Source organism: Somniosus microcephalus, chromosome 9, assembly GCF_052327205.1.
Source record: "Somniosus microcephalus isolate GS21.2 chromosome 9, FLI_Smic_1.0, whole genome shotgun sequence".
NCBI lineage: Eukaryota > Metazoa > Chordata > Chondrichthyes > Squaliformes > Somniosidae > Somniosus > Somniosus microcephalus.
The window spans coordinates 178,018,231-178,042,263 of NC_140995.1; the positions used below are offsets into that span (position 1 = coordinate 178,018,231).

A 24,033-nucleotide genomic window follows, 5' to 3' on the forward strand; every position below is an offset into this window, starting at 1 on the left:
TCTATCACTATCCTCCTCACTGTTCACTATACTTCCAAGTTTTGTCTCATCTGCAAATTTTGAAATTGTGCCCTGTATAACCATGTCCAAGTCATTAATATATATCAAGAAAAGCAGTGGTCCTAGTACTGACCCCTGGGAAACACCACTGTATACCTTCCTCCAGTCTGACAAACAACTGTTCACCACTACTCACTGTTTCCTGTCACTTAGCCAATTTCGTATCCATGCTGCCACTGTCCCTTTTATTCCATGGGCTTCAACTTTGCTGGCAAGCCTATTATGTGGCATTTTGTCGAACGCCTTTTGGAAATCCATGTCCACTAAGTCAACTGCATTACCCTCATCAACCCTCTCTGTTAACTCAGCAAAAAACTCGATCAAGTTGGTTAAACACGATTTGCCTTTTATCAAATCCGTGCTGGCTTTCCTTAATTCATCCACACCTATCCAAGTGACTTAAATTTGTCCCTGATTATTGTTTCTAAAAGCTTCCCCACTACTGAAGTTAAACTGACTGGCCTGTAGTTGCTGGGTTTATCTTTACACCCTTTTTTTGAACAATGGTGTAACATTTGCAGTTCTCCAGTCCTCTGGCACTTCCCCCGTATCTAAGGAGGATTGGAATATAATGGCCAGTACCTCCGCAATTTCCGCCCTCAATTCCTTCAGCATCCGAGGATGCATCCCATCATTTCCTGGTGATTTATCTACTTTAAGTACAGCCAGCCATTCTAATACCTCCTCTTTATCAATTTTTATCCTATCAAGTGTCTCCACTACCACCTCCTTCACAATGTCTATGGCAGCATCCCCTTCCTTGGTGAAGACAGATACAAAGTACTCATTTAGCACCTTAGCAATAACCTCTGCCTCCATGCATCGATCTCCTTTTTGGTCCCTAATCGGCTCCACCTCTCCTCACCACCCTTTTGCTATTTATGACTTTTGGATTACCCTTTTATGTTGGCTGCCATTCTATTCTCATACCCTCTCTTTGCCCATCTTATTTTCTCTTTCACTTCTCCTCTGACCTTTCTATATATAGCCTGATTCTCAGATGTATTTGCAACCTGACATCTGTCATACACGCTCTTTTTCTGCTTCATCATATTCTCTATCTGTTTTGTCATCCAGGAAGCCCTGACTTTAGTTGCCCTGCCTTTCCCCCTAGTCCGAATGTACCTGAACTATTTCCTCTTTAAAGGCAGCCCATTGTTCCATTACAGTTTTGCCTGCCAATCTTTGATTACAGTTTACCCGGGCCAGATCCGTTCTCATCCCACTGAAATTGGCCTCCCCCCCCCCCCCCCCCCCCACCACCCCCAGTTAAACATTCTTACTCTAGATTGCTCCCTGTCCTTTTCCATAACTAATCTAAACCTTATGATACTATGATCACTGTTCCCTAAATGTTCACCTACTGACACTTGCTCCACTTGACCTACTTCATTCCCCAGAACCAGATCCAGCAATGCCTCCTTCCTCATTGGGCCGGAAACATACTGATCAAGAAAGTTCTCCCGAACACACTTCATAAATTCTTCCTCTTCTCTGTCCTTTACACTATTGTGATCCTAGTCTATATTAGGATAGTTGAAGTCCCCCATTATTACTACTCTGTAGTTCTTGCACCTCTCTGTAATTTCTCTGCAAATTTGCTCCTCCATATTTGGTGGTCTATATAATATACCTAGTAGTGTAATGGCACCTCTATTATTTCTTAACTCTAGCCATATAGATTCTGTCCTTGACCCCTCCAGGACATCCTCCCTCTCCAGCACTGTAACATCCTCCTTAACCAATGCTGCCATACCACCTCCTATCTTTCCTTCCTGAACACCTTATGACCAGGAATATTTAATACCCAATCCTGCCCTTTTTTGAGCCAGGTCTCAGTTACTGCCACAAAATCATATTCCCATGTGGCTATTTGTACCTGCTGCTCACTTACCTTGTTTACTACGCTTTGTGCGTTCACATACATACACTGTAAACCCATCTTCGACCACCCTGTATTCTCTTAGTTTGACCCCCACCTTAGCATTTCTTACTTTAGTGCTCTCTGCCTAATGTGTTTTTGTGGGTTTTATTTTTGATCAGAAAATGAACATCGATAGTAATAACGGGCACTTGTTCTGCAGACATTTTTAACATGGCTGTTGAATTCATACGCTATAAACTAAGTTTAAGGACTAAATAATGTAGTTTCAAATGTAATTTGCAAGTTTTGAAAAACTTTCAAGAGAGGATTTGGTGTTTTGTTTGCAGGTTCACTGATTCCAGATTGCAGCGCATATTGTTACTGAAACAGCTCCATGCAATAAAGGATCTTTTGCCAAGAGAACTTCAGGAGGAATATTTAGAGACATGTGACCAACTTGCCTTCGACAAAGATAGCACCGCCAGTCGCCATATTCAGAGTTTGCTCAGCGACCTTGCAGAGCAGGGAGTAATGCCCGAAGATGTTGTTTCACTTCTTGTGACCTGCATACAGGAGTTTGTGGGTAAAGAAAAGGACTTTGGAAGCCTTTCGGAGCAGGCCCAGAGTGGCTGTGTATGGGTAAACCTGGGATTGCTACAGATTCAGATTTGGACACCGCAGACCAAGTTTGATCCGGCTGTCAAAAAGTTGTACAAGCTGAATTACGCCAATGAGGAGGTCAGTCTTCGTGGTGTTTTGTTTTGTCATTGTTCACTTACTGGAACAGGTGATTGTCACAAATTAATTCCTGTCCCAACAATATTGATATTTTTTCATTTGCACCTGCAAGCACCACTAGGCTAAGCCCAGAGAATCAACAGGACAATGCCCTTTGAGATGTTGAGCATTTGTGATGCTGCAACATTGTGGCATTTACCCCAATGACTCGGACTCCTGTGCCTTAACCAATAGCAAATTACTGCGGATGCTGGAAATCTCTGACCCCATCCCTTCTTCCAGTCTCGGCCCCTGCCATGTTTTCACTATCCCCTCTGACCGTCCCCTCTCGAGCGCTCTCCATGGATGCTGCTTGACCTGCTGAGTGTTTCCAGCGTTTTCTGTTGTTATTCCTGTGCCTTTAAAGCCGTGGTCCTCCTGTGTGCTGTTGCTTTGTCTTTATAGCCTGCTCCATCTGCAAGTTTATCTCATTTTTGGTCCTTTATGTGAGTTTACTCAAATTGATAGACAAATTATTATTTCTAGCGATAAGAGACCCAGTCTGTTCAATCTTTCCTGATGGGTGTAACCTCTCAGTTCTGGTATTCTAGTAAATCATTTTGCACCTTCTCCAGTATATTGTTTTTTTTTATAATATGGAGACCAGAACGGTTCACGTTACTCTAAGTGTGGTCTAACAAAGGTTCTGCACAAGTTTAACATAACTTCTGCTTTTCAATTCTCTCCCTCTAGAAATGAACCCCAGTGCTTTGTTTGTGTTTGTTATGGCCTTATTAACCTACTGTGTATACGTACCCCCAGATCCCTCTGTTGCTCTACTGCATTTAGACACTTATTTTCCAAGGAGTATATGGCCTCCTTACTCTTCCTACCAAAATGTTCACTTCTCTATATTGAAGTTCATTTGCCAGAAGTCACTGCTCTTAACTCACTTGGAAAACACTTGTGAATGATTCAGGCGTATTGAGATCCGTAGCTCCTGTTATGTTCTGCGTGGTTGAATAGTTTGGTAAAAGCAGATATTTAGCTGTCTGTTTTTGTTTTATTGGCCCAGAAATTCAGGTCTCCACAGGTGATTACGCACTGGGTACTCACCCGTAGGCCCGATGGAAGTGCCGGATTCCTGCATGCACTGCGCATGCGCGGGAAACCGGCACTTCCGTTCCTCTGAACGAAGAGGTTCAGAGGTCGAACGTGTGCGCAGGAGAGGCTGCGCAACTTAGTTTTTTTTTACAGGTTTCTCCGGGAGGGTAAGCCTGCAGAATTTAGAAATGTAAAAAGCAGGCGTAAGGCCTGCTTTTTACAAGGTAAGTGGTGAATTAATTAAAATTAAAACATTTTTTCCACAGGTTTATTATTTTTAAATACTTTAAAGCAAGGTAAGTTTATTTTTAGCCCCATTAGAATATAAAATTATTTTTTTCAAAAATTTAAATTGTTTATAAGTTATTTAATGTAATTTATAGTTTATTTTAAAAATGTGATTTAAAAAAAAAAAATTATTTGAAGATTTAGTGCTATTTATAAGTCTTGACAGCACTTCCTGTCAGACTTATGGCGCATTCCCTGCTCCGATTGGCTGCCCATGGCCCACGTGATCCCAGGGGACGCATCGAACTAACTGCGCCCCTGGGATACGCAAGCACTGCGCGCCAGCAGCTGGACCAGGCCCCGGATCGGAATTCCACGGGGCCCTACAGCTCAACGGCCGGCGCGCAAGGTAAGTGCAGATCGGGGGCTTGCACCCGCGGGAAGCCCCCGACCTGAATTTCTGGGCCATTATCATTGATGTTGTCTCTGCCTTGATGTTTTGCTATGTTAAAGATGCTATAAACCTGTGGAAAGATGCTATAAAAGTTGGAATAAACGGGTCGTTTTCCGAGTGGCAGGCAGTGACTAGTGGGGTACCGCAAGGATCGGTCCTAGGACCCCAGCTGTTCACAATATATATTAATGATCTGGACGAGGGAATTGGATGTAATATCTCCAAATTTGCAGACGACACAAAGCTGGGCGGGAGGGTAAGCTGCGAGGAGGATGTCGGGGAAACTCCAGTACGATTTGGACAGGTTGGGTGATTGGGCAGAAACATGGCAAATGCACTATAATGTGGATAAATGTGAGGTTATCCACTTTGGTGGCAAAAACAGGAAGGCAGATTATTATTTGAATGGCAATAGATTGGGAGAAGGGGAAGTGCAAAGAGACCTGGGTGTCCTTGTGCACCAGTCGCTGAAGGTAAGCATGCAGGTGCGGCAGCCGGTTAAGAAGGCAAATGGTATGTTGGCCTTCGTAGCAAGAGGGTTCGAGTACAGGAACAAGGATGTCTTGCTACAGATGTACAGGGCCTTGGTGAGACCGCACCTTGAGTATTGTGTGCAGTTTTGGTCACCTTACCTGAGGATGGACGTTCTTGCCATGGAGGGCGTGCAGCGAAGATTCACCAGGCTGATACCTGGGATGGCAGGAATGACGTATGAGGAGAGATTGTGTCGATTGGGCTTATATTCACGAGTTTAGAAGATTGAGAGGGGATTTCATCGAAACCTATAAAATTCTGTCAGGTCTGGACAGACTAGATGCAGGAAGGATGTTTCTGATGGCCGGGGAGTCCAGAACCAGGGGTCATAGTCTAAGGATAAGGGGTAAGCCATTTAGGACTGAAATGAGGAGGAATTTCTTCACCCAGAGAGTGGTGAACCTGTGGAATTCTCTGCCACAGAGGGCGGTGGAGGCCAGTTCATTAAATATATTCAAAAAAGAGTTGGATATATTTCTTAAGGCTAAAGGGATCAAGGGATATGGGGAGAAGGCAGGGACAGGGTACTGAATTTGGATGATCAGCCATGATCTCATTGAATGGCGGAGCAGGCTCGAAGGGCCGAATGGCCTACTCCTGCTCCTATCTTCTATGTTTCTATATAAAGTTGTTGTTGTCCACTAATAGTAGCTTTTTTTCTTCCCAGTTGCAACAATTGCAGAATGAGTGGAAGAGCCGGAGCCTGTCTGAACAGTTATTGACTGGTCGAGAACTATTACAGGAAGGAGAGAACAGGCATTGTCATCCCCGAATTAGGTGCCTAATTAAATATATCTCTCAGCCAATCTTCTTGCATAGATCAGTGTTTACATTAATCCACAACTTCCTTTCTGTGGTCTCTCGGGCCCTACGCTTTCTCCAGTCATGCAGACTGGCTTGAATACCTGTTTCAGGTTGCCTGTGGGTGTAGCTGAGCAGGTTGAGTGACTGACCCTGTGATTCACTGTCCCCAGTAAGAATGTGCCTGGCTGTATTATGGCAGTACGATGAGGTTGGGAACTACCTGTATTGAGAATTATGGACTTGTGTGTGTGAGATTTTGCTCTCAAAGTTAAAAGCAGTGGGAACTAACTGAGTAAAGTAATTTCTAGATGTAATGGAGTTTATGTGCGAGTCAATTCATTATATAAATTTTTACAAGATTTAGAGTGTACCTCCACGGAGTTTTTTTAAGCAACATTTTTGAGAGCAGATATGTTCAGATGTTGAGCAAGTAAGACTTATCTGCAGCTCATGCCTTTGGAGCTTTGTGCTAGGGGCAGTGCTAGGGTTTATGAAGTGTTTATAGGCTTGTTGCAGCATAGTGGAATGTTACTGGACTAGTAATCCAGAGGCCTGGACTAATGATCTGGAGACACGAGTTCAAATCCCACCAAGGCAGCTGGGAAATTCAGTTAATTAAGTAAACCTTGAATAAAAAAGCTAGTAATGGACCATGAAACTATCGGATTGTCGTAAAAACCCATCTGGTTCACTAATATCCTTTAGGAAAGGAAATCTGCCGTCCTTACCCGGTCTGGCCTATATGTGACTCCAGACCCACAGCAATGTGGTTGTCTCTTAACTGCCCGCTGAAATAGCCTAGCAAAGGGCAATTGGGGATGAGCAATAAATGCTGGCATTGCCAGTGGCGCCCGCATCCTGTGAATGAATAAAAACATCACCCGAAACTGCTTTCCTGCACCATTGATTTTATTGATGAACATAGTTAGAGGGCCAAAGTCCATCGTGCAGATTGATGGGAGTGGGAGAGAAAATCAGAAAGTGGCGATTAGGTGACCAGCAAACTTGGGTTTGAAAGCCTATCGGAGGAATGTAATACCATGAGTTGGATAATTTTGAGGTCATGAGTTGGAGTAGAAGAATGTGATTTCAGCACTGCTGATTGGCAGATTTCTGAGAAGACACTTGACAGTTGGATGTATGTGATAAGAGGGCACCTAAATGTGAGGTTTTTTTTAAGTGGGTGTGGCAGGGACAAAAGCTAAAGTTAATTTGTCTTTTAAATCTGAAATATAATACCAAAAGCTGATTTGAAGGTCTTTTGAAGAACTTGCAATACCATAGAATATTTTGTGTGATACTCTAGGCCATTAAATGAGACCTGGCCAATTGTGTTATTCTCCTGTGTTCCACCAACTCAACAAATAAAGTAATATAAAAACAGAAAATGCTGGAAATACTCAGCAGGTCAGGCAGCATCTGTGAAGAGAGAAACAGAGTTAACGTTTCAGGTCGATGACCTTTGTCCAAAAGGTCATCGACCTGAAACGTTAACTCTGTTTCTCTCTTCACAGATGCTGCCTGACCTGAGTATTTCCAGCATTTTCTGTGTTTATTTCAGCTTTCCAGCATCTGCAGTATTTTCTTTTTGTAATAAAGTAATATTTTTGTTTTACATGACCTAGGTTTTTGCAACAAAGAATCAATCATCTGAAAGAGCAGATTGCGGTACTATCCAGAAAACAAGCGCACCGTCCTAATGTGCCTCAGTATGATTATCTCTACCAGGACATCCACCACTATGTGAACAGTATTGCACAGAGCTCCAAAGTTAAAACCCTCCTCTCCCGACTGCTGCAACTCCTTCTGGCAAAGCGGTCTAAGTCGCGTCAGAACATCCAGACCATACTCCATGAAGAGGCAGCTTGGCAGCAATCCCACCACCAGTTCAGGAGGCGAATCGCAGAAGAGTACAGTCAATATCCTGATGTCGTGGATCCCCTACATGCTGCCATTGTGCAGATGCAACACGGCATGAGACTTTTGGCATCCGAAGTTCACCTGTCATTAAATAATAAGCTTGTTAAACAGGCTGATCTCACTCGACTTGTCACTTGCCTTTTGGCCTTCCCTTCCATCAGCTTTTCATTCCCGACCTACCTTGCTCATGCAGATGCATTATGTTCAAAGACCTCCATGGACACCCTCAAAGGGCTTAGTCAGTTCTTGAGTAAGAACTTGTCAGCATCGTTGGATGAAAAGTCTCTGGCTAAGGAACAAAGGTCACTGCCAACACAAGAGGAGCTGCTAATGAATGCGCTGCTGTATCTGCGCTGTCATGTACTTTCAGTGGGCCAACTGGATCAGGCGTCACTGCAACTTCTCAGGCACATCTGTCAAGTAATTAGATTTGATCCTTTTATAATCCCGTGTATGTTTACATATTGGGAAATGAAAATACCAAAGTGCACGTTGTCCACCAAATAGTTTGAGAAAATCTTGTCTCTACATCTATCATGGTTTTATCAAATCATTGAAAATCTTCCAGTTCTTTTCTTCCTCCCCTCTTTTTTTTCTCCCACCACCCCCCCCCCCCCCCCCCCCCCCCCCGGCCACTTTTTCCTGCTCTCTTACTTCCCTACCCCCACTCATCTTCCCTTCCCCCTCCCTGCTCACTTCCTTCCCCCCTCCCCTTTTCTTGGCAGTGACTTAAACACCAACCATTCTCTGGTGCGTCCTCCATTTGTCTGTTCTCCATGTGTGAACCTGTGCAGTAAATACTGATGGACATCACAGCTGCACCCAGACCTGGCCTCGCCAACCTCCACATGCAATTTCAACTATGATCATTAGATAGTGATGAGTGGAAATCCTAACTGATTTTCCCATCTATTTTCTCTTCTTCCCCATCCATGTTTCTCTATTTAAATTTTTTTTTTGAGCTGTAAATTCAAAGGATTTCTCATCAGGTTTAATTCGTGTTGAAATTTTGGAACTTGATAAGATGCATTTACAACATAACCTTTAATGTCTAGAATATTTTTTAGATAGCAAGGCATTTCTGATAGTTAGTGTTTGTTGAGCCATACAGATCAAGGTGGTCTCTGGTCTTGAGTGATGACTGGGGCACTAAGTTTGACATCAGTATCCCCAAACTGTTTTGATGGATGCAGTAGCCTGGTCATTCTGGTACTGGACCAGCAACCCAGAGGTTGAGTTCAAATCCCATCACATAGTTGTGCAATTGAATTCAATAAATCTGGTGATTTGTAAACCAACACCAGAAAATAACCATGAAAGCTGCCGGATTGTTGTAAAAACCCAACTGATTCACTGCCTTTCACGTAAAGTAACCTGTCGCCTCTGCCTGGTCTAGCCTACGTGTGGTCCAGTCACACTATGTGGATGACTCTGACTGCCTTCAGGGCAACGAAGGATGGGTAATAAATACTGTCTTCCTCACATCCCAAGAACAATATTTATTCTTTTTTTTTAAAAAGCAAGGTGGGGAAAATTTGGCTGTGGTTCTTTCCTGACCACTGTCCAGGAAACGCTGCACGTAGAGATTGGCGAGATGAGGCCGAGCTGTCCGTCTCCCAGGGCCAGCTGAGCTGCCAATTCTCCTTGCTTTTAGGCTCCTGTGAAGAATTATCACCTGAGCAAGGTGGCATCACACTTGGCGTGAGCCACTGCTTTCAGAAGCAGAATGAGAGACACTAATGAGGAAAGAGATAAAATTGGGTTATTTTGCCATTTCTATTGATCTTAAAGGTGATGTGTGTATTTAGACAGTTGTATTTGCATTCCTCTGATCACCTTGGTTACATTTAGTAAATGTGATGGCAATGCTGCAGAATGGGTGGTGACCTAGTACAATATGTTTAATATTATATTGGAAATACAGTAGGTGAAAATTGCAGGATTAACGAAGCACCAGACGAGGAGCAAAATGTTGTAGTTTTAAACCTAATTTAAGCCAAAATTAGACCGCACTATAGTGGGATTTTTCTTGGTATGATCCAGCCTAAGTTCTGGTTTAATGCTACAGTCTCAGGAGATTGGGTGCTGCGGTGGTTTGGACATTGTCCTTTCACCTCTGGTTGGAATACAGCTGAGGCCGATGGCATGAAACTGTCTTTCTGATGATTATAAGGCTACAATTGAAATTAATTTGATTGCCAACTAAACCTGGGTTGAGACTAATGAGTGCACAATTCTCTGTTTGCCAAAAAGTGGTGTAAATTATGTAATTAAAAACTTTAGCCGTGAGATTGACTGTTATGGGAAATAATACTGCCAGTGCAGTAAGGAAAGCTTTTTTTGAGGTTGGGTTAAGATGTGTAGTTCGGGCCAGAATAAACAAAGCTGTCTAAAATGTGCATCAGCTGACGAGTTCAAAACTGAAGTAGTATCTTCATTATGGCAGGCAGGTAATGGAACAACCTAATTTACAAAAAGTTAAAATTGTAATTCATTTTGTCTTGTATTAAAGGCAATGGTAAATGCCTGGGATGAGCAAGAAGAACGTAGGAGAGTGAAAGAGGAGCAGGAAGCCAGCCTGTACCGGTACAAGAGCAAGCAGCATGGGTCAGGCCTGTCTGAGGAGGAGGAAGAGGAAAGGGAGTTCAGACAGAATTTCCCGCAATATGCCAAGGTAATGTGGAATATTATGTTTTCTCCCAAGTTTATTTTGAATTTTTATGAAGAGATTATTGTGCACACTGAGACTCTACATTTGTTTTGAATTATAATCTATTTTTCAAAAGGTCAGTTTACTTTCCATGCTTTGAGTCATAATTTATTTCATTTTACTTTTAAAGTTGGATAGTTTTGAACTGCGCTGTTCTGAAATGGCTTAATATGGTGGTCTCTTAGGTTCTGTAAAAAAGCACAGCTAGAATTCTGCAACATTCTGCTCTTCAAAACAATTTTTTTTGCTTTCTGTAGGATTTTTCTGATATCACATCCCAGCCCAGTCTTGAACAAGAAGAGATGGACACTGAAGTCGCGAGCACAGTGGTCAAAACGGCTGACGCTGCTCCCATATCGCAGAGTTCAATTCAAATGATCATAAAAATTCATCAGCAAATGTATTTAGGATTTGCACAAACTGTGTGGTACCACCAGACTGCGCCAGCACATCAGTGTAGCGATTACCTTGGTGCTTTTGTGTCCTCTTATCGCACAGCTGCCGTGCTAATTACCCGGTTCTATTCTTTAATGGGTGAGTATGCAGAATTATTTCAGAATTGCGTTTTGCAATATATTTTCGGATATTCTACAGAGTATTTTTCAAATCTGTAAAAAGGAAAGTACTGTGATGCCAGCGCAGTGTGACGTTGGGTGTATGGTGCCGTGGGAATTTGTTGGTGAAATCAGCCTGGTGCTTCACAAGGAGAGGGAGAAAATTGAAACTCCAGGCACCTAATATGTCAGCAGCACTATTGTGTAACAAAGGAGTAGGTGTCCCACTTGTCTGCTTGGCTTAATAAGGTTGTGAGGATCTATAGTAGGAGAAAAGGAGCAGGAAATAAATTGCACAAAGAGAAAATGTTATTCCTGGCTCATTAATTTATGTACACAAGGTATCTCCATTGTGTGAGACAGGCGGGATGGACCAGAGGGCCTTTTCCCGTCCGTTATTGTTCGTAATTCAATTTTTACCATTTTTAAAATTGCTTTCATAACCACTGGAGGCATTAACTCCAGAATACTAATAGGAGTGGAATTAAAGTTGATGAGCCCTCTCAGCTTTGCTCAGTTGGTGGCACTCTCTCCTCCTGAGTTTAAAAAGTTGTGGGTTCAGTCTGCACTTGAGAACATGATGTAGGCTGATAGTCCAGTGCTACCTTGCAAGGTGCTGCCTTTCGGGTATAGAGTTAAACTGACATCCCTCCTGCTGTTCGTGGTTAAGATGAGTATAGAAGATCCCGTGACACTATTCCAAGATGAGCTGGGGTGGTTCTCCATTTCCTGGCCAACATCCATAAATGGTTTGGAGCTCGGAGTCACGAGCACAATGGCTAAATTTGCAGAAGCTGCAAAGCCAATGAAGGTCATGGGCTCCAGAGCTGAACTGGATGAGCTACAGGTGGATTTGAATATACTTGGGTAGGTGGCAGATGAAATTCAATGTAGAGAAATGCAAAGTGCTTCACATGGAGACAAATAAGAAACAGGAAGGAGCTATTACTTAAATGGAAAGAAAATAAGGTGCATGGAAAAATGAAAGAAATTGAAACTATTGCAACAATGCTCGGTAGCGGTGAGTGAAACACATCAAATACAAAAGCAAAATACTGCGGATGCTGGAAATCTGAAATAAAAACAGGAAATGCTGGAAATACTCAGCTGGTCAGGCAGCATCTGGAGAGAGAAAGAGTTTACATTTCAAGTCGATGACCCTTCGAGAATTAATTAACACAAACAGAAAATGCTGGAAAATTTAAAGATGTTGGGATGTATTCACAGGTTAATATTGAGCTGAAATAGTGAGGTAATCCTGCCACTTAATAAATAATTTGTGCGACTACACTTGGAATACTGAGTACAGTTCTGGTCGCCTCTGTACAGAAAGGATATTGCTGCTATTGAGAGGATACAGAATAGAGTAACCAGAATGATTGAGGGGATGACGGGATTGGATTATGAGGAGCGAGTTATGTAAATTGGGCATGTTCTCACTGGAAAAGAGGTCGAGAAGTGATCTGATTGCTGTTTTTAGCATTCTAAAAGGACTAGATAATGTCGACCAAGATGTTTCATCTTGGCCAGAACAGTAGAACCAGCACTTGAAGGTTTAAATTCAGAACACATTTGCGTGGTAAATCTATGGAACAGGCTCCCTAGGGAGATGTTGGAAGCTGACCGGTATTGATTAATTCAAATGCAAATTAGATGGATTTCTTTCCGACAATTTGGGACGCAGTGTGTGAGTAATTGAAAACATGACCTATGCTAAGTGTAGCGTGCTTGGGAGGAGCAGGTGACTGGTTGCCAAAGCTCTCCACCACAGGTTTCCTCGCCTCGTGCCTGGGTCTGTTAATGAATAGAGATCGATTGCTCTTAATAGTGCACAGCTCCATTTCTGTTGTATCATGTGACTACCATGATGGTAGAAGGCGGATTAGATGGATCTTGGTATTTTTTCGTCTAGCCATTCCCATGTTTCTCCCTCAATAAATGTCATCAAAAACAATTTAATTATCACTCAGTCTCGGTTTGTGAGATCTTGTGTGCAAAGTAATTGCACTTTTTAAAACAATCCATTATATGGAAAGTACTTTGATTGTTTTTTAAGTTATAATGAAGCATTTTTATAAAGGCAAATCTGTTTTTTTGCTTCAGTTCATGCCCTCATGGATCCAGATGTATGAAAATATTAGTCACTGCCTAATTACTGTACTTATTTATAAAATGTATACCTAGTTATGGAGAGAACACTGGCTATCTAATGAACATACACAGTGCAAAATTTCTGGAATAGAATTTCTGTGCCGTTATTTCTCAAGAATTGTGAACAAACGTAATTAAAAATTGAAGTAAACTTTGGCAATAGTGTGAAAATTTGGAACTTGATCTGGAAGCGTTACAGTTGTAATATTTTTGTTTGACCATAAATGGTTAATTGTATTGTACTCATAGTGTAATATTTGTTTACTTTTGGGTTAGATGCTTCCTTGAGTGGACAGCTTCATGGCAGTCAGTTGCTGGTCAGTTCCCTCATCCAAAACTTTGTTGGGGGTGAAGAAACCTCTGAGCTCAACCTGCCGCAGGAAGATACTTACGACTTCTATCAACATCCAAATATCCAGGAGGCCAAGAAGTGTCAGCCTGTCCTAAGAAACTTCACCCAAAAGGTGAAAGAATTGCTGATGGATTGGCCTGACCATCCAGCTCTGCTGCAGGTAAGGAGAATCCAGTCGCTGCATTCCGCACCCTTCACATTGTCGGACTTTAGCCCAGCTTGTCGTTGTGAATGTGCTGAGCGTGCACGTGAAAATGTCGTTCCAATGTTTAACATGATCTTGGAACACGTTATCTCCAGCTCCCATGTCAAAGCCCCAGATCTGCGCCATTGCGCTAGTTGGATTTTCTCCAGCCAGTGGCTCTTTTCTCCTCGCATCAGACATCGCCATGTGACAGGGATAAAGCACAGCTTTTGTTTTAAAGCGGGCGGAAAATAAACAAATGGCAATTAACATGGAAAGGGCAAAAGCACAATTTGGAATTTTCCACTTTGCACAGTGCGTACCACAGTTTACTTCTGGTCATCTAGTGTGCCCTTTGGCACTGACCTATGCAATGCATTGCTGCATCAAAGTAAACCAAGTGCCTTTGTAGTTGGGCTAGTGTGTAAGCACCAACATTTGTTTTAGGATTCAAATAATGTGTAAAATGCAATAGCCCCTTCAGTATTGAGGAATAGCTGCACCATGTTTCTGCATTATTCAAGACAAGATAAATGAGCACAGTTAACTTTAGAAATTCAACCATGCCCAGTCAGACATGTCTGAATACACATCAGTTTATCCCTTTTTGAACAGAGATGTTACCATGACTCCACCTCGGTTCTCTGGCCCAACTTCCGTATTCAAGGATGTTTGAAAGATTGTGATCAGAGGCTTTGCTTTCCCTCCAACTTCCCTTGGCTTTCCAGCATGCATATCATCTGGGCCTGTTGTCTTCTCAACTTTGAAGTTCCAACAATTTTATTTTAGTACTGTTCCCTTACCTGTAGTTATCCTGTTTAATTGCTCCACTTCCTCCTCTTGAACCCTTTCAATCCCACTACCACATTCTGTGAAAAGAGAGGCAAAGTACTCAGTGTCTTTACTGTTCCTTCATAACCCTCATCTGAAGATCAGAATTCTTATCAGCACTGGGAACAAAATTGACTGCGTTCGGCATTCCAGGGTCAGATAGAAGGGTAGTTGCAGAGTAAATCTCTTCCTATTGTACGCCTGGAGTGTGCCTGAGGAAAGCACTCACCAGTATGGAAATTTACCATCATTGTAGCCTTTTAGTGCTAACAAATTGTTGGAAGCTTTGTGCCATAGTCTCCCCCAATAAGAGCTGGCTTAGATTACTTAATTTTCCTTTGACCATTACATGTGGTATCTTAAAGGGACAGACTTCAGCAGTCTGAATCATGCTGGTTTTGGAAATTTTCTTTCACTCGATAGAAAGGCTAAATAAAGACTCTTGATAGATAGAAACGGTTGCGAGAGGAAAGGGAATGAGCTATTATGATAGCAGTGAAAAAGAATGTGCAACTGCAACATTATTGTCTTTATTAGTTACGGTAGAAATACGCAATGGCCCGGATTTTGCTGTTGTAATGACAGCGAAAATGTCAGCGTTCGCTGTCATTACTGTGAAACTGACAGCAACCTCTGGCGTCCGCGCATGCGCAGTTAAACGTGGAAATCCAGAAGTTGCCGTCAGTGATTCCCTGCTCCTCCACCAGGTGTGCTGTTGAAGTCACCGCAAACGCCAATCTTTAGAAATCACTTGAACTGACGTGAACTTCCCCTTTTAAGCTGTAATATCACTGTTAAAAACCCCGTGAAAAAGTTAAGCCTTGTTAAATGAGGTGTAACTGGGTTTTTAACGGCATACTAAATCATAACTACTGCTGAACAACCTCTCTGGCCCTGAAAAATGAACTTTATATTTGTGGAATGTCAAATTTTTCCATTGATAAAAATTCCATAGGTTTTAATATAATAAAATGGTTATTTCAGCTTCTATCTTAATCCCATGTGTGTATCCCAAACTTTATTTCGCTCTCTGTAAAATTTATAAAAAGTGATGGATAATCAGTGCATTTTACTTCCTGGTTTGCTGTCTGGAAAATTCTTCAGTGTGATTGGCTGTTTGATGACATCATTGTTGCTGGATGCCAGAGATCACCTAGAGTGGGCACCAGAATCAAACTAACGTCGGGAAAGATGAAATCCACGCCGCAGAGATCACTAGATCTTTGTGGGTAGCTTTCTTCAAGGTCAGTGGCAAGCGCCGTCACTTCACCGCTGACCGCAAAATCCGGGCCAATATATCCACCAACATCTGCAGAGCAAATATGAACATTTCAGATTGAACCCCTTAAGAACTATCTCTGTTGATGAGTCTCAACTCGAAGTGTTTGTCTGCTGTGTATTTCTAGCAATCGATGCCATTTTTTCAGTTTTCTTCTAATGCTTTGTTTAATTGCCCCTAGTAACATATAATTTATTAGGAGCTTTTGAGCCTCAGTTTGGCAGCAGGAGGTTAGACTATTCTGCCTTGCTTTGTGTGGTCTGAAGTTTTTTGGCGTGAAGTTCAGTACAGTATGATTTTTGTTTTACAGCTGTTGGTCGTAATGGATAGAATTAGAAGATTTCCTGTTTCGAGCGCTCTGGCGAAATTCTTAAATGGTATGGAGATCCTCCTGAGCAAATCCCAGGTGAGCCATTCCTCTCATCAACTTTCCCCTCCAATCCGACAAAACCTGTGTGCCAGTGGCGGTTAATCTCGAGACAATTTTCAACTCCTTCTGAAAGAACCAACCATTTCTATTTTGCAGGACTGGGAAGAGAATGCAAGTCGATCTGTGTCCTTACGGCAGCACCTCGATACTGTCAGCCAACTGATTATCCAGTGGCGCAAACTGGAGCTAAAGTAAGAATCATTATATTGGTCAAGAACTTAAGACAAATGGTGATTTTTGGCTTAGTTTGATGCACCTTTTCTGTAGCAGCATATTGCTGGGAATTGAAGTGATGCAAAACACATTTTATGTCTTAAAACCCTGGTGTAGAATCTACCATCACTGCGGTAATAACATTAGAAGTAATCCACTTTCCATTATTTTCCCATAATCAGCTTTTAAACTACCGGCGATTCTGGTCCTATAGAGGTGGTTAGATCAAGAAGACTACTGATTTTACTAGTCATTATTGCAACCCCAATATTGTACTCCAGTTTGAGGATAGATAATCTGGATTTTTGTGTTTTTCAGTTCTAATGCATAGTAGGATGACACAGAAATGAAGGGAAAAAATTCTTTATAATGTTTATATATTTTCTTTTCTGCCAGTTTTTCACCACCTCTCCTGGAGTTTTCAGACATATGTTGGAAGACTCCAGTTTGCAATTGCCAGTTTTTATATATTTAAAAAAAAAAAAAAAAAAAAATCCTCCTAGATTCTTGCGCTGTTTTAAATATGAGCTGAGAGTTTGAGCATTGTTCCCCAGCCTTCGATAAATCCTGACTTACATGTTTAATCTCTGTCCCCAGTTGCTGGTCTAGTAGTCTTAACAATGTGATGAAAAGACATATGGAAAAATCAACCAAGCATTGGTTTTCAATATACCAGTTAATTGAAAAATACCTTCAGGAACAAGCGGAAGAAACTTTGCAAGGTAGTGCGGCATTGCATTTATTTTCTTGAATAAAGTGATGAAATTCAGAAGGCAGTTCATTACGTATGGCTGTTTCAGAGCCACCTCAGTTTACAGTGTTAAAGTTGAGCATTTCAGTCTTCAGAATTTGATATTTGAAACTGCCATCAATCACGTGCATGTTACGGATTTGATCAGATAACTGTGTAGTTGAACTGTTTGATTATGTTGAATGAGTGTCTTGGGTGGGGTGATGTATACTGTTAATTGTTTTTAATTATCAGTTAACAAAGTCAAACGTAACTGATTCTAGTGAACAGTATTGAGATTGTCAAGATTTCTGTTTGAATTTACAGAATGTAAGTTGCTATGAATGTGTAATCAGCATCGCCAGTGTTTTTTGGATAAAGTTTGTTATGCTAGTACACTATATCCAAACATTTAACCATTTTAAATGCAAAAGCTGCATGTTCCTGAATAGATTATTTTTAGTTGGCTGAAAAATGAAGTGCTGAACAGCCAACTACCATGTAAAATCATATTTCACAATTTTTCAGTTGCCATCTCTTACAGGGGTGTTCAAGCTTTTTGTCTTGCAGATACCATGGAGCTTCAGGGTCACATGTAAAATTTACATCCATGTTCTTAGTAATTTTGAATATATTTTAAGCTGCTAGTACTAATGGATCTTGGTGTTGTGTTAGCCACCTTGCTCCACCCACTGCAATTCTCTCTCCCATCATTTCTGCCCTGCCACCCCTCTCTGTGCCTTCAGAAATGTCCTGAAGATCCTCCGCTTCAGTTCTGCTTTTGCCCCATCTGACACATTTCCACTGTTTGGACCCCCTGACTGGCTTGAGGCCTTGAATGGAGGTTCCCAGTAGAAAAGCTACCTGTAAAAGTTGACTCTTGTATTGATGTATTCACACACTGCCATTTTCATCGGAAATTTAAAAATAAATCTTGCTTTAGGGCCAAATTGTGACAGGTGCTTGAATTCTGCTGACAAAGTTGAGTTTTTGATGTACATCCCTGGATGCCAGAAGTAACAGAGTGCACCATCTTGGATTTCTAATGAAGGGACTACGTTGACGGTCTTGCTCAACTTCCAGTGTCTCCCGTCACTGCAGTGGTGTGGCTTGTATCGTTCCGCCCTTCCAGCAGAATGCATGTTGAGCAGAATGAGGGAGGCAAATGACCAAGTTAGCTCTTTCATTAAAACAGCAGGGAGAGGAATTTAGGCTGAGTGTCTTAAGTGTTTCTGTGATGAGATTGCCAACAGTGATTTGTATTATTGTATGTAGTCACATTAATTTAAAAAAAAAAGTAAACTCTGGTTCCAACTTCCTGAAAATCTTGTACTCGATGTAGTGCAAAAGTAAGGTTTCTTTTTAAACCTGTGCTTTTATTACTCTGAACAGAGGTGGAAGAGCAGATGAAATTGTCGGTGGTGATCAGCACACTGCAAGCTTTCATTGAAGGAGCTACCCTGGGAGAGTTTCATTTTCGCCTGTCAATGCTGTTAACGTTCCATTGTCATGTTTTGGCAGTGCCAGAGCAGGAGGGAAAAGGTAATTATTTACATCCCGTAATGCATGGGATTTCTTTGAAAGTGTTTAGGTAAATGTGTCTCAATGGGTTTTCTTCTATTAAGAAGCAACATAGGATTGCTTTGCAGTGCAGGCTGTAGATAACTTGTCTGCTGACCAGAAAGTCATGGATTCAAATAGCACCGTTTTGTAACTAAATGCCTCCAAATTGCATTACACAGGACAGTGGAGCGGGAAATGGAAGACTAGTTAAGGGAGGGGATCAGAAGCATAGTTCAAGAGATGAGGTCTTTTTAGGTTTCTGAAGGTTGGGAGACTGAAGATGATTAGAAAGTGTTCAAGTGTTGAGGCTCTTTCACCAGTCGTAGAGAGAAAGCGGGTCGGGGATGCACAGCAGACCAGAGTTTGAAGAGCAGAGGATATACGTTGGGACGTAGGGCTGGAGTGTATTGAAGACATAAAGTGGAACAAGACTGGAAAGATTTGAAGATGATTAGGCTTTCCAAGTCCATGTGCTTGAGGACAGGGAGCCAGTGGAGTTCTGGGTGAAGGGTGTATGGAACTTTGTGAGATGGAATATGAACAGTGGAGTTCTGCATGAGTCACGGTTTATGTAAGATGGAGCTCGTGAAGCTGGTGCGGAAGGTACTGGAGAGTTGATGAAGGCATAGTTCAATGTTTCAGTGGCAGTGAGGGTGAAGTATGGATGTACAAAAGTAATTTTCCAAAGGTGAAATTAAGCATTTGAGCTGCCTATTCCTTGAATCCATTTATCCTAAATAGATAACGTTTTTTTTGTCGAGTGAGAAAATAGAAAGAACGGAGAGAAGAAAGGCAAATGTTAATATTTCATTTCTCTTCATTTGATGTACGGGCTATTTGTGCAGCAGTGCCTGAGGTCATGGGTACAAATATGTGTGTGTGGATTTTTTTTTTTTTTTAAAGCATTTCTTTAGTTACAACTAAGTACAGTAAACTCTTTCGTATCCGACACCTACGGGACCGGGATGGTGCCAGTTGATTAAAAATTCCGGATAACGGAGAGGTATAACTACCGAGGCAATTTATATATCGGCCGACCTCAGTCCAGAAGAAGGGCCATGGAGTGACAATAGTCCAAGGTATGAGAGCCCTGTCACACGGCCACAAGTGCTGGAGCCCTGTCACACGGCCACAAGTGCTGGAGCCCCGGTCACACGGCCACAAGTACGAGAGCCCCGGTCATACGGCCACAGGTGTGGGATCCCCGGTCACACAGCCACAGGTACAGGGGACTCGACCACACAGCCACATTGCTGGAGCCCCGATCGCACGGCCACAAGTGCAGGAGCCCCGATCACACGGCCACAAGTGCTGGAGCCCCGATCACACGGCCACAAGTGCTGGAGCCCCGATCACATGGCCACAGGTACGGGAGCCCCGATCACACGGCCACAGGTACGGGAGCCCCGATCACACGGCCACAGGTACGGGAGCCCCGATCACACGGCCACAGGTACGGGAGCCCCGATCACACGGCCACAGGTACGGGAGCCCCGATCACACGGCCACAGGTACGGGAGCCCCGATCACACGGCCACAGGTACGGGAGCCCCGATCACACGGCCACAGGTACGGGAGCCCCGATCACACGGCCACAGGTACGGGAGCCCCGATCACACGGCCACAGGTACGGGAGCCCCGATCACACGGCCACAGGTACGGGAGCCCCGATCGCACGGCCACAGGTACGGGAGCCCCGATCGCACGGCCACAGGTACGGGAGCCCCGATCGCACGGCCACAGGTAGGGGAGCCCCGATCGCACGGCCACAGGTACGGGAGCCCCGATCGCACGGCCACAGGTACGGGAGCCCCGATCGCACGGCCACAGGTACGGGAGCCCCGATCGCACGGCCACAGGTACGGGAGCCCCGATCGCACGGCCACAGGTAGGGGAGCCCCGATCGCACGGCCACAGGTACGGGAGCCCCGATCGCACGGCCACAGGTGCGGGAGCCCCGATCGCACGGCCACAGGTGCGGGAGCCCCGATCGCACGGCCACAGGTGCGGGAGCCCCGATCGCACGGCCACAGGTGCGGGAGCCCCGATCGCACGGCCACAGGTGCGGGAGCCCCGATCGCACGGCCACAGGTGCGGGAGCCCCGATCGCACGGCCACAGGTGCGGGAGCCCCGATCGCACGGCCACAGGTGCGGGAGCCCCGATCGCACGGCCACAGGTGCGGGAGCCCCGATCGCACGGCCACAGGTGCGGGAGCCCCGATCGCACGGCCACAGGTGCGGGAGCCCCGATCGCACGGCCACAGGTGCGGGAGCCCCGATCGCACGGCCACAGGTGCGGGAGCCCCGATCGCACGGCCACAGGTGCGGGAGCCCCGATCGCACGGCCACAGGTGCGGGAGCCCCGATCGCACGGCCACAGGTGCGGGAGCCCCGATCGCACGGCCACAGGTGCGGGAGCCCCGATCGCACGGCCACAGGTGCGGGAGCCCCGATCGCACGGCCACAGGTGCGGGAGCCCCGATCGCACGGCCACAGGTGCGGGAGCCCCGATCGCACGGCCACAGGTGCGGGAGCCCCGATCGCACGGCCACAGGTGCGGGAGCCCCGATCGCACGGCCACAGGTGCGGGAGCCCCGATCGCACGGCCACAGGTGCGGGAGCCCCGATCGCACGGCCACAGGTGCGGGAGCCCCGATCGCACGGCCACAGGTGCGGGAGCCCCGATCGCACGGCCACAGGTGCGGGAGCCCCGATCGCACGGCCACAGGTGCGGGAGCCCCGATCGCACGGCCACAGGTGCGGGAGCCCCGATCGCACGGCCACAGGTGCGGGAGCCCCGATCGCACGGCCACAGGTGCGGGAGCCCCGATCGCACGGCCACAGGTGCGGGAGCCCCGATCGCACGGCCACAGGTGCGGGAGCCCCGGTCGCACGGCCACAGGTGCGGGAGCCCCGATCGCACGGCCACAGGTGCGGGAGCCCCGGTCGCACGGCCACAGGTGCGGGAGCCCCGGTCGCACGGCCACAGGTGCGGGAGCCCCGGTCGCACGGCCACAGGTGCGGGAGCCCCGGTCGCACGGCCACAGGTGCGGGAGCCCCGGTCGCACGGCCACAGGTGCGGGAGCCCCGGTCGCACGGCCACAGGTGCGGGAGCCCCGGTCGCACGGCCACAGGTGCGGGAGCCCCGGTCGCACGGCCACAGGTGCGGGAGCCCCGGTCGCACGGCCACAGGTGCGGGAGCCCCGGTCGCACGGCCACAGGTGCGGGAGCCCCGGTCGCACGGCCACAGGTGCGGGAGCCCCGGTCGCACGGCCACAGGTGCGGGAGCCCCGGTCGCACGGCCACAGGTGCGGGAGCCCCGGTCGCACGGCCACAGGTGCGGGAGCCCCGGTCGCACGGCCACAGGTGCGGGAGCCCCGGTCGCACGGCCACAGGTGCGGGAGCCCCGGTCGCACGGCCACAGGTGCGGGAGCCCCGGTCGCACGGCCACAGGTGCGGGAGCCCCGGTCGCACGGCCACAGGTGCGGGAGCCCCGGTCGCACGGCCACAGGTGCGGGAGCCCCGGTCGCACGGCCACAGGTGCGGGAGCCCCGGTCGCACGGCCACAGGTGCGGGAGCCCCGGTCGCACGGCCACAGGTGCGGGAGCCCCGGTCGCACGGCCACAGGTGCGGGAGCCCCGGTCGCACGGCCACAGGTGCGGGAGCCCCGGTCGCACGGCCACAGGTGCGGGAGCCCCGGTCGCACGGCCACAGGTGCGGGAGCCCCGGTCGCACGGCCACAGGTGCGGGAGCCCCGGTCGCACGGCCACAGGTGCGGGAGCCCCGGTCGCACGGCCACAGGTGCGGGAGCCCCGGTCGCACGGCCACAGGTGCGGGAGCCCCGGTCGCACGGCCACAGGTGCGGGAGCCCCGGTCGCACGGCCACTTGTGCGGGAGCCCCGGTCGCACGGCCACTTGTGCGGGAGCCCCGGTCGCACGGCCACTTGTGCGGGAGCCCCGGTCGCACGGCCACTTGTGCGGGAGCCCCGGTCGCACGGCCACAAGTGCTGGAGCCCCGGTTACACGGTGACAGGTACAGGGGACCCGGTTACACAACCAGAGGTGCAGGAGCCATGGTTACCCGGCAAAAGGTACGAGAACCCCGGTTACACAGCCACAAATATACAGTATACGGAAGCCTCAAAACCTGCTCCTGAATTTTGCCGGTTATTAGAGAATTCCGGATATTAAGGTGCCGTTTAAACGAGAGTTTCCTGTAATGTGAAGAAGTACAGAATTTTAACCAGAAAATTATTTTATCACAGATGTCTTGTGCAGTTTACTCTGGAATTTATACAACTACTACAAGCAATTTTCAGAGAGTGTTCAGGCTAAAATAACTGAACTCCGTCATCCTATAGAGAAAGAATTGAAGGTAACAATGAAAGATGGGTGAAAAAACAGTGGTGCTCCAATGTGACGATTTCTTTAAGTCCTTATTTAAAGCAGGTGATTAGACAGTTTGCTGGCTCCGACAGTTAAGTGCAATCGGAAGGTAATAAGTTTCTAGTCTCAGACCTCTTGGTGCTGATGCTTGCTTCGTTCCAGACAGCAAGCTTGGGTGTATTAGTAAAGGAGGTGAATTGCTGCTTTTTTTCCCCCTTTTTGGGCATAAGAAATAGGAGCAGGAGTAGGCCATTTGGCCCCTCAAGTCTGCTCCGCCATTTAATAAGATCATGGCTGATCTAATCTTGGCCTCAACTCCACTTTCCCACCCATTCCCCATAACCCTTGACTCCCCTGTAGCTCACATATCTGTCAATCTCCGCCTTGAATGTATTCAATGACTCAGCCTCCACAGCTCTCTGGGATAGAGAATTCCAAAGAGGTATTTTTTGCTAGTGTTTTATAAACATGAATAAATTTCTCCCCACCTTTTTTTTTTATTTGCTTGTCTTTGTTCATCAGACCTAATACTGAAGGTCAAGATTGCTGCTGGCAGTGACCAGGACCCTGGTAGCAGCCACTAGGGATCACCCAGGTGTACATCGTTCCCTCCTCCCACCATGATTAAGAACAGGAACTGAGCGGAGTGAAACTTGAACTTGTGTCTGTCTCATCCCCCCCCACCCCCACTTTAATAAGGAGACATTTTATTCAACTTTACATTTTTGCATGCTTATGGCGAGGTGCAGCGGGGTTATGTCCAGTTTTCACACTGATGCTGATTTATATACCAAGTTGACAAATTATGAGGTACTGTGAATGAAACCTGCTGATTCAATGCATTGTATAGTGGTGGATGTATTTTGGGTGGGTTGGTCACTTTTAAGTATCTGGTATTTTTAATTTATGTTGGTGTAATTGATCTTTTGCATGTCATTCAGGAGCCTCAAAAATACTAAAAGGC

General features: G+C 45.9%; 1 protein-coding gene across 1 annotated transcript in view; it reads left to right on the top strand.

The window, feature by feature from the left end:
* Positions 1 to 24,033, top strand: part of mdn1 (midasin AAA ATPase 1) — a 197,742-nt gene that overhangs the window by 123,854 nt on the left and 49,855 nt on the right. The window contains exons 61-71 of the mRNA XM_085997622.1: positions 2,272 to 2,662; positions 5,629 to 5,738; positions 7,391 to 8,105; positions 10,198 to 10,359; positions 10,653 to 10,929; positions 13,377 to 13,612; positions 16,057 to 16,152; positions 16,273 to 16,367; positions 16,987 to 17,111; positions 18,512 to 18,661; positions 22,949 to 23,058. Of these exons, the coding sequence (XP_085853748.1) occupies positions 2,272 to 2,662; positions 5,629 to 5,738; positions 7,391 to 8,105; positions 10,198 to 10,359; positions 10,653 to 10,929; positions 13,377 to 13,612; positions 16,057 to 16,152; positions 16,273 to 16,367; positions 16,987 to 17,111; positions 18,512 to 18,661; positions 22,949 to 23,058 (2,467 nt within the window). The remainder of the gene's footprint in view (positions 1 to 2,271; positions 2,663 to 5,628; positions 5,739 to 7,390; positions 8,106 to 10,197; positions 10,360 to 10,652; positions 10,930 to 13,376; positions 13,613 to 16,056; positions 16,153 to 16,272; positions 16,368 to 16,986; positions 17,112 to 18,511; positions 18,662 to 22,948; positions 23,059 to 24,033) is intronic.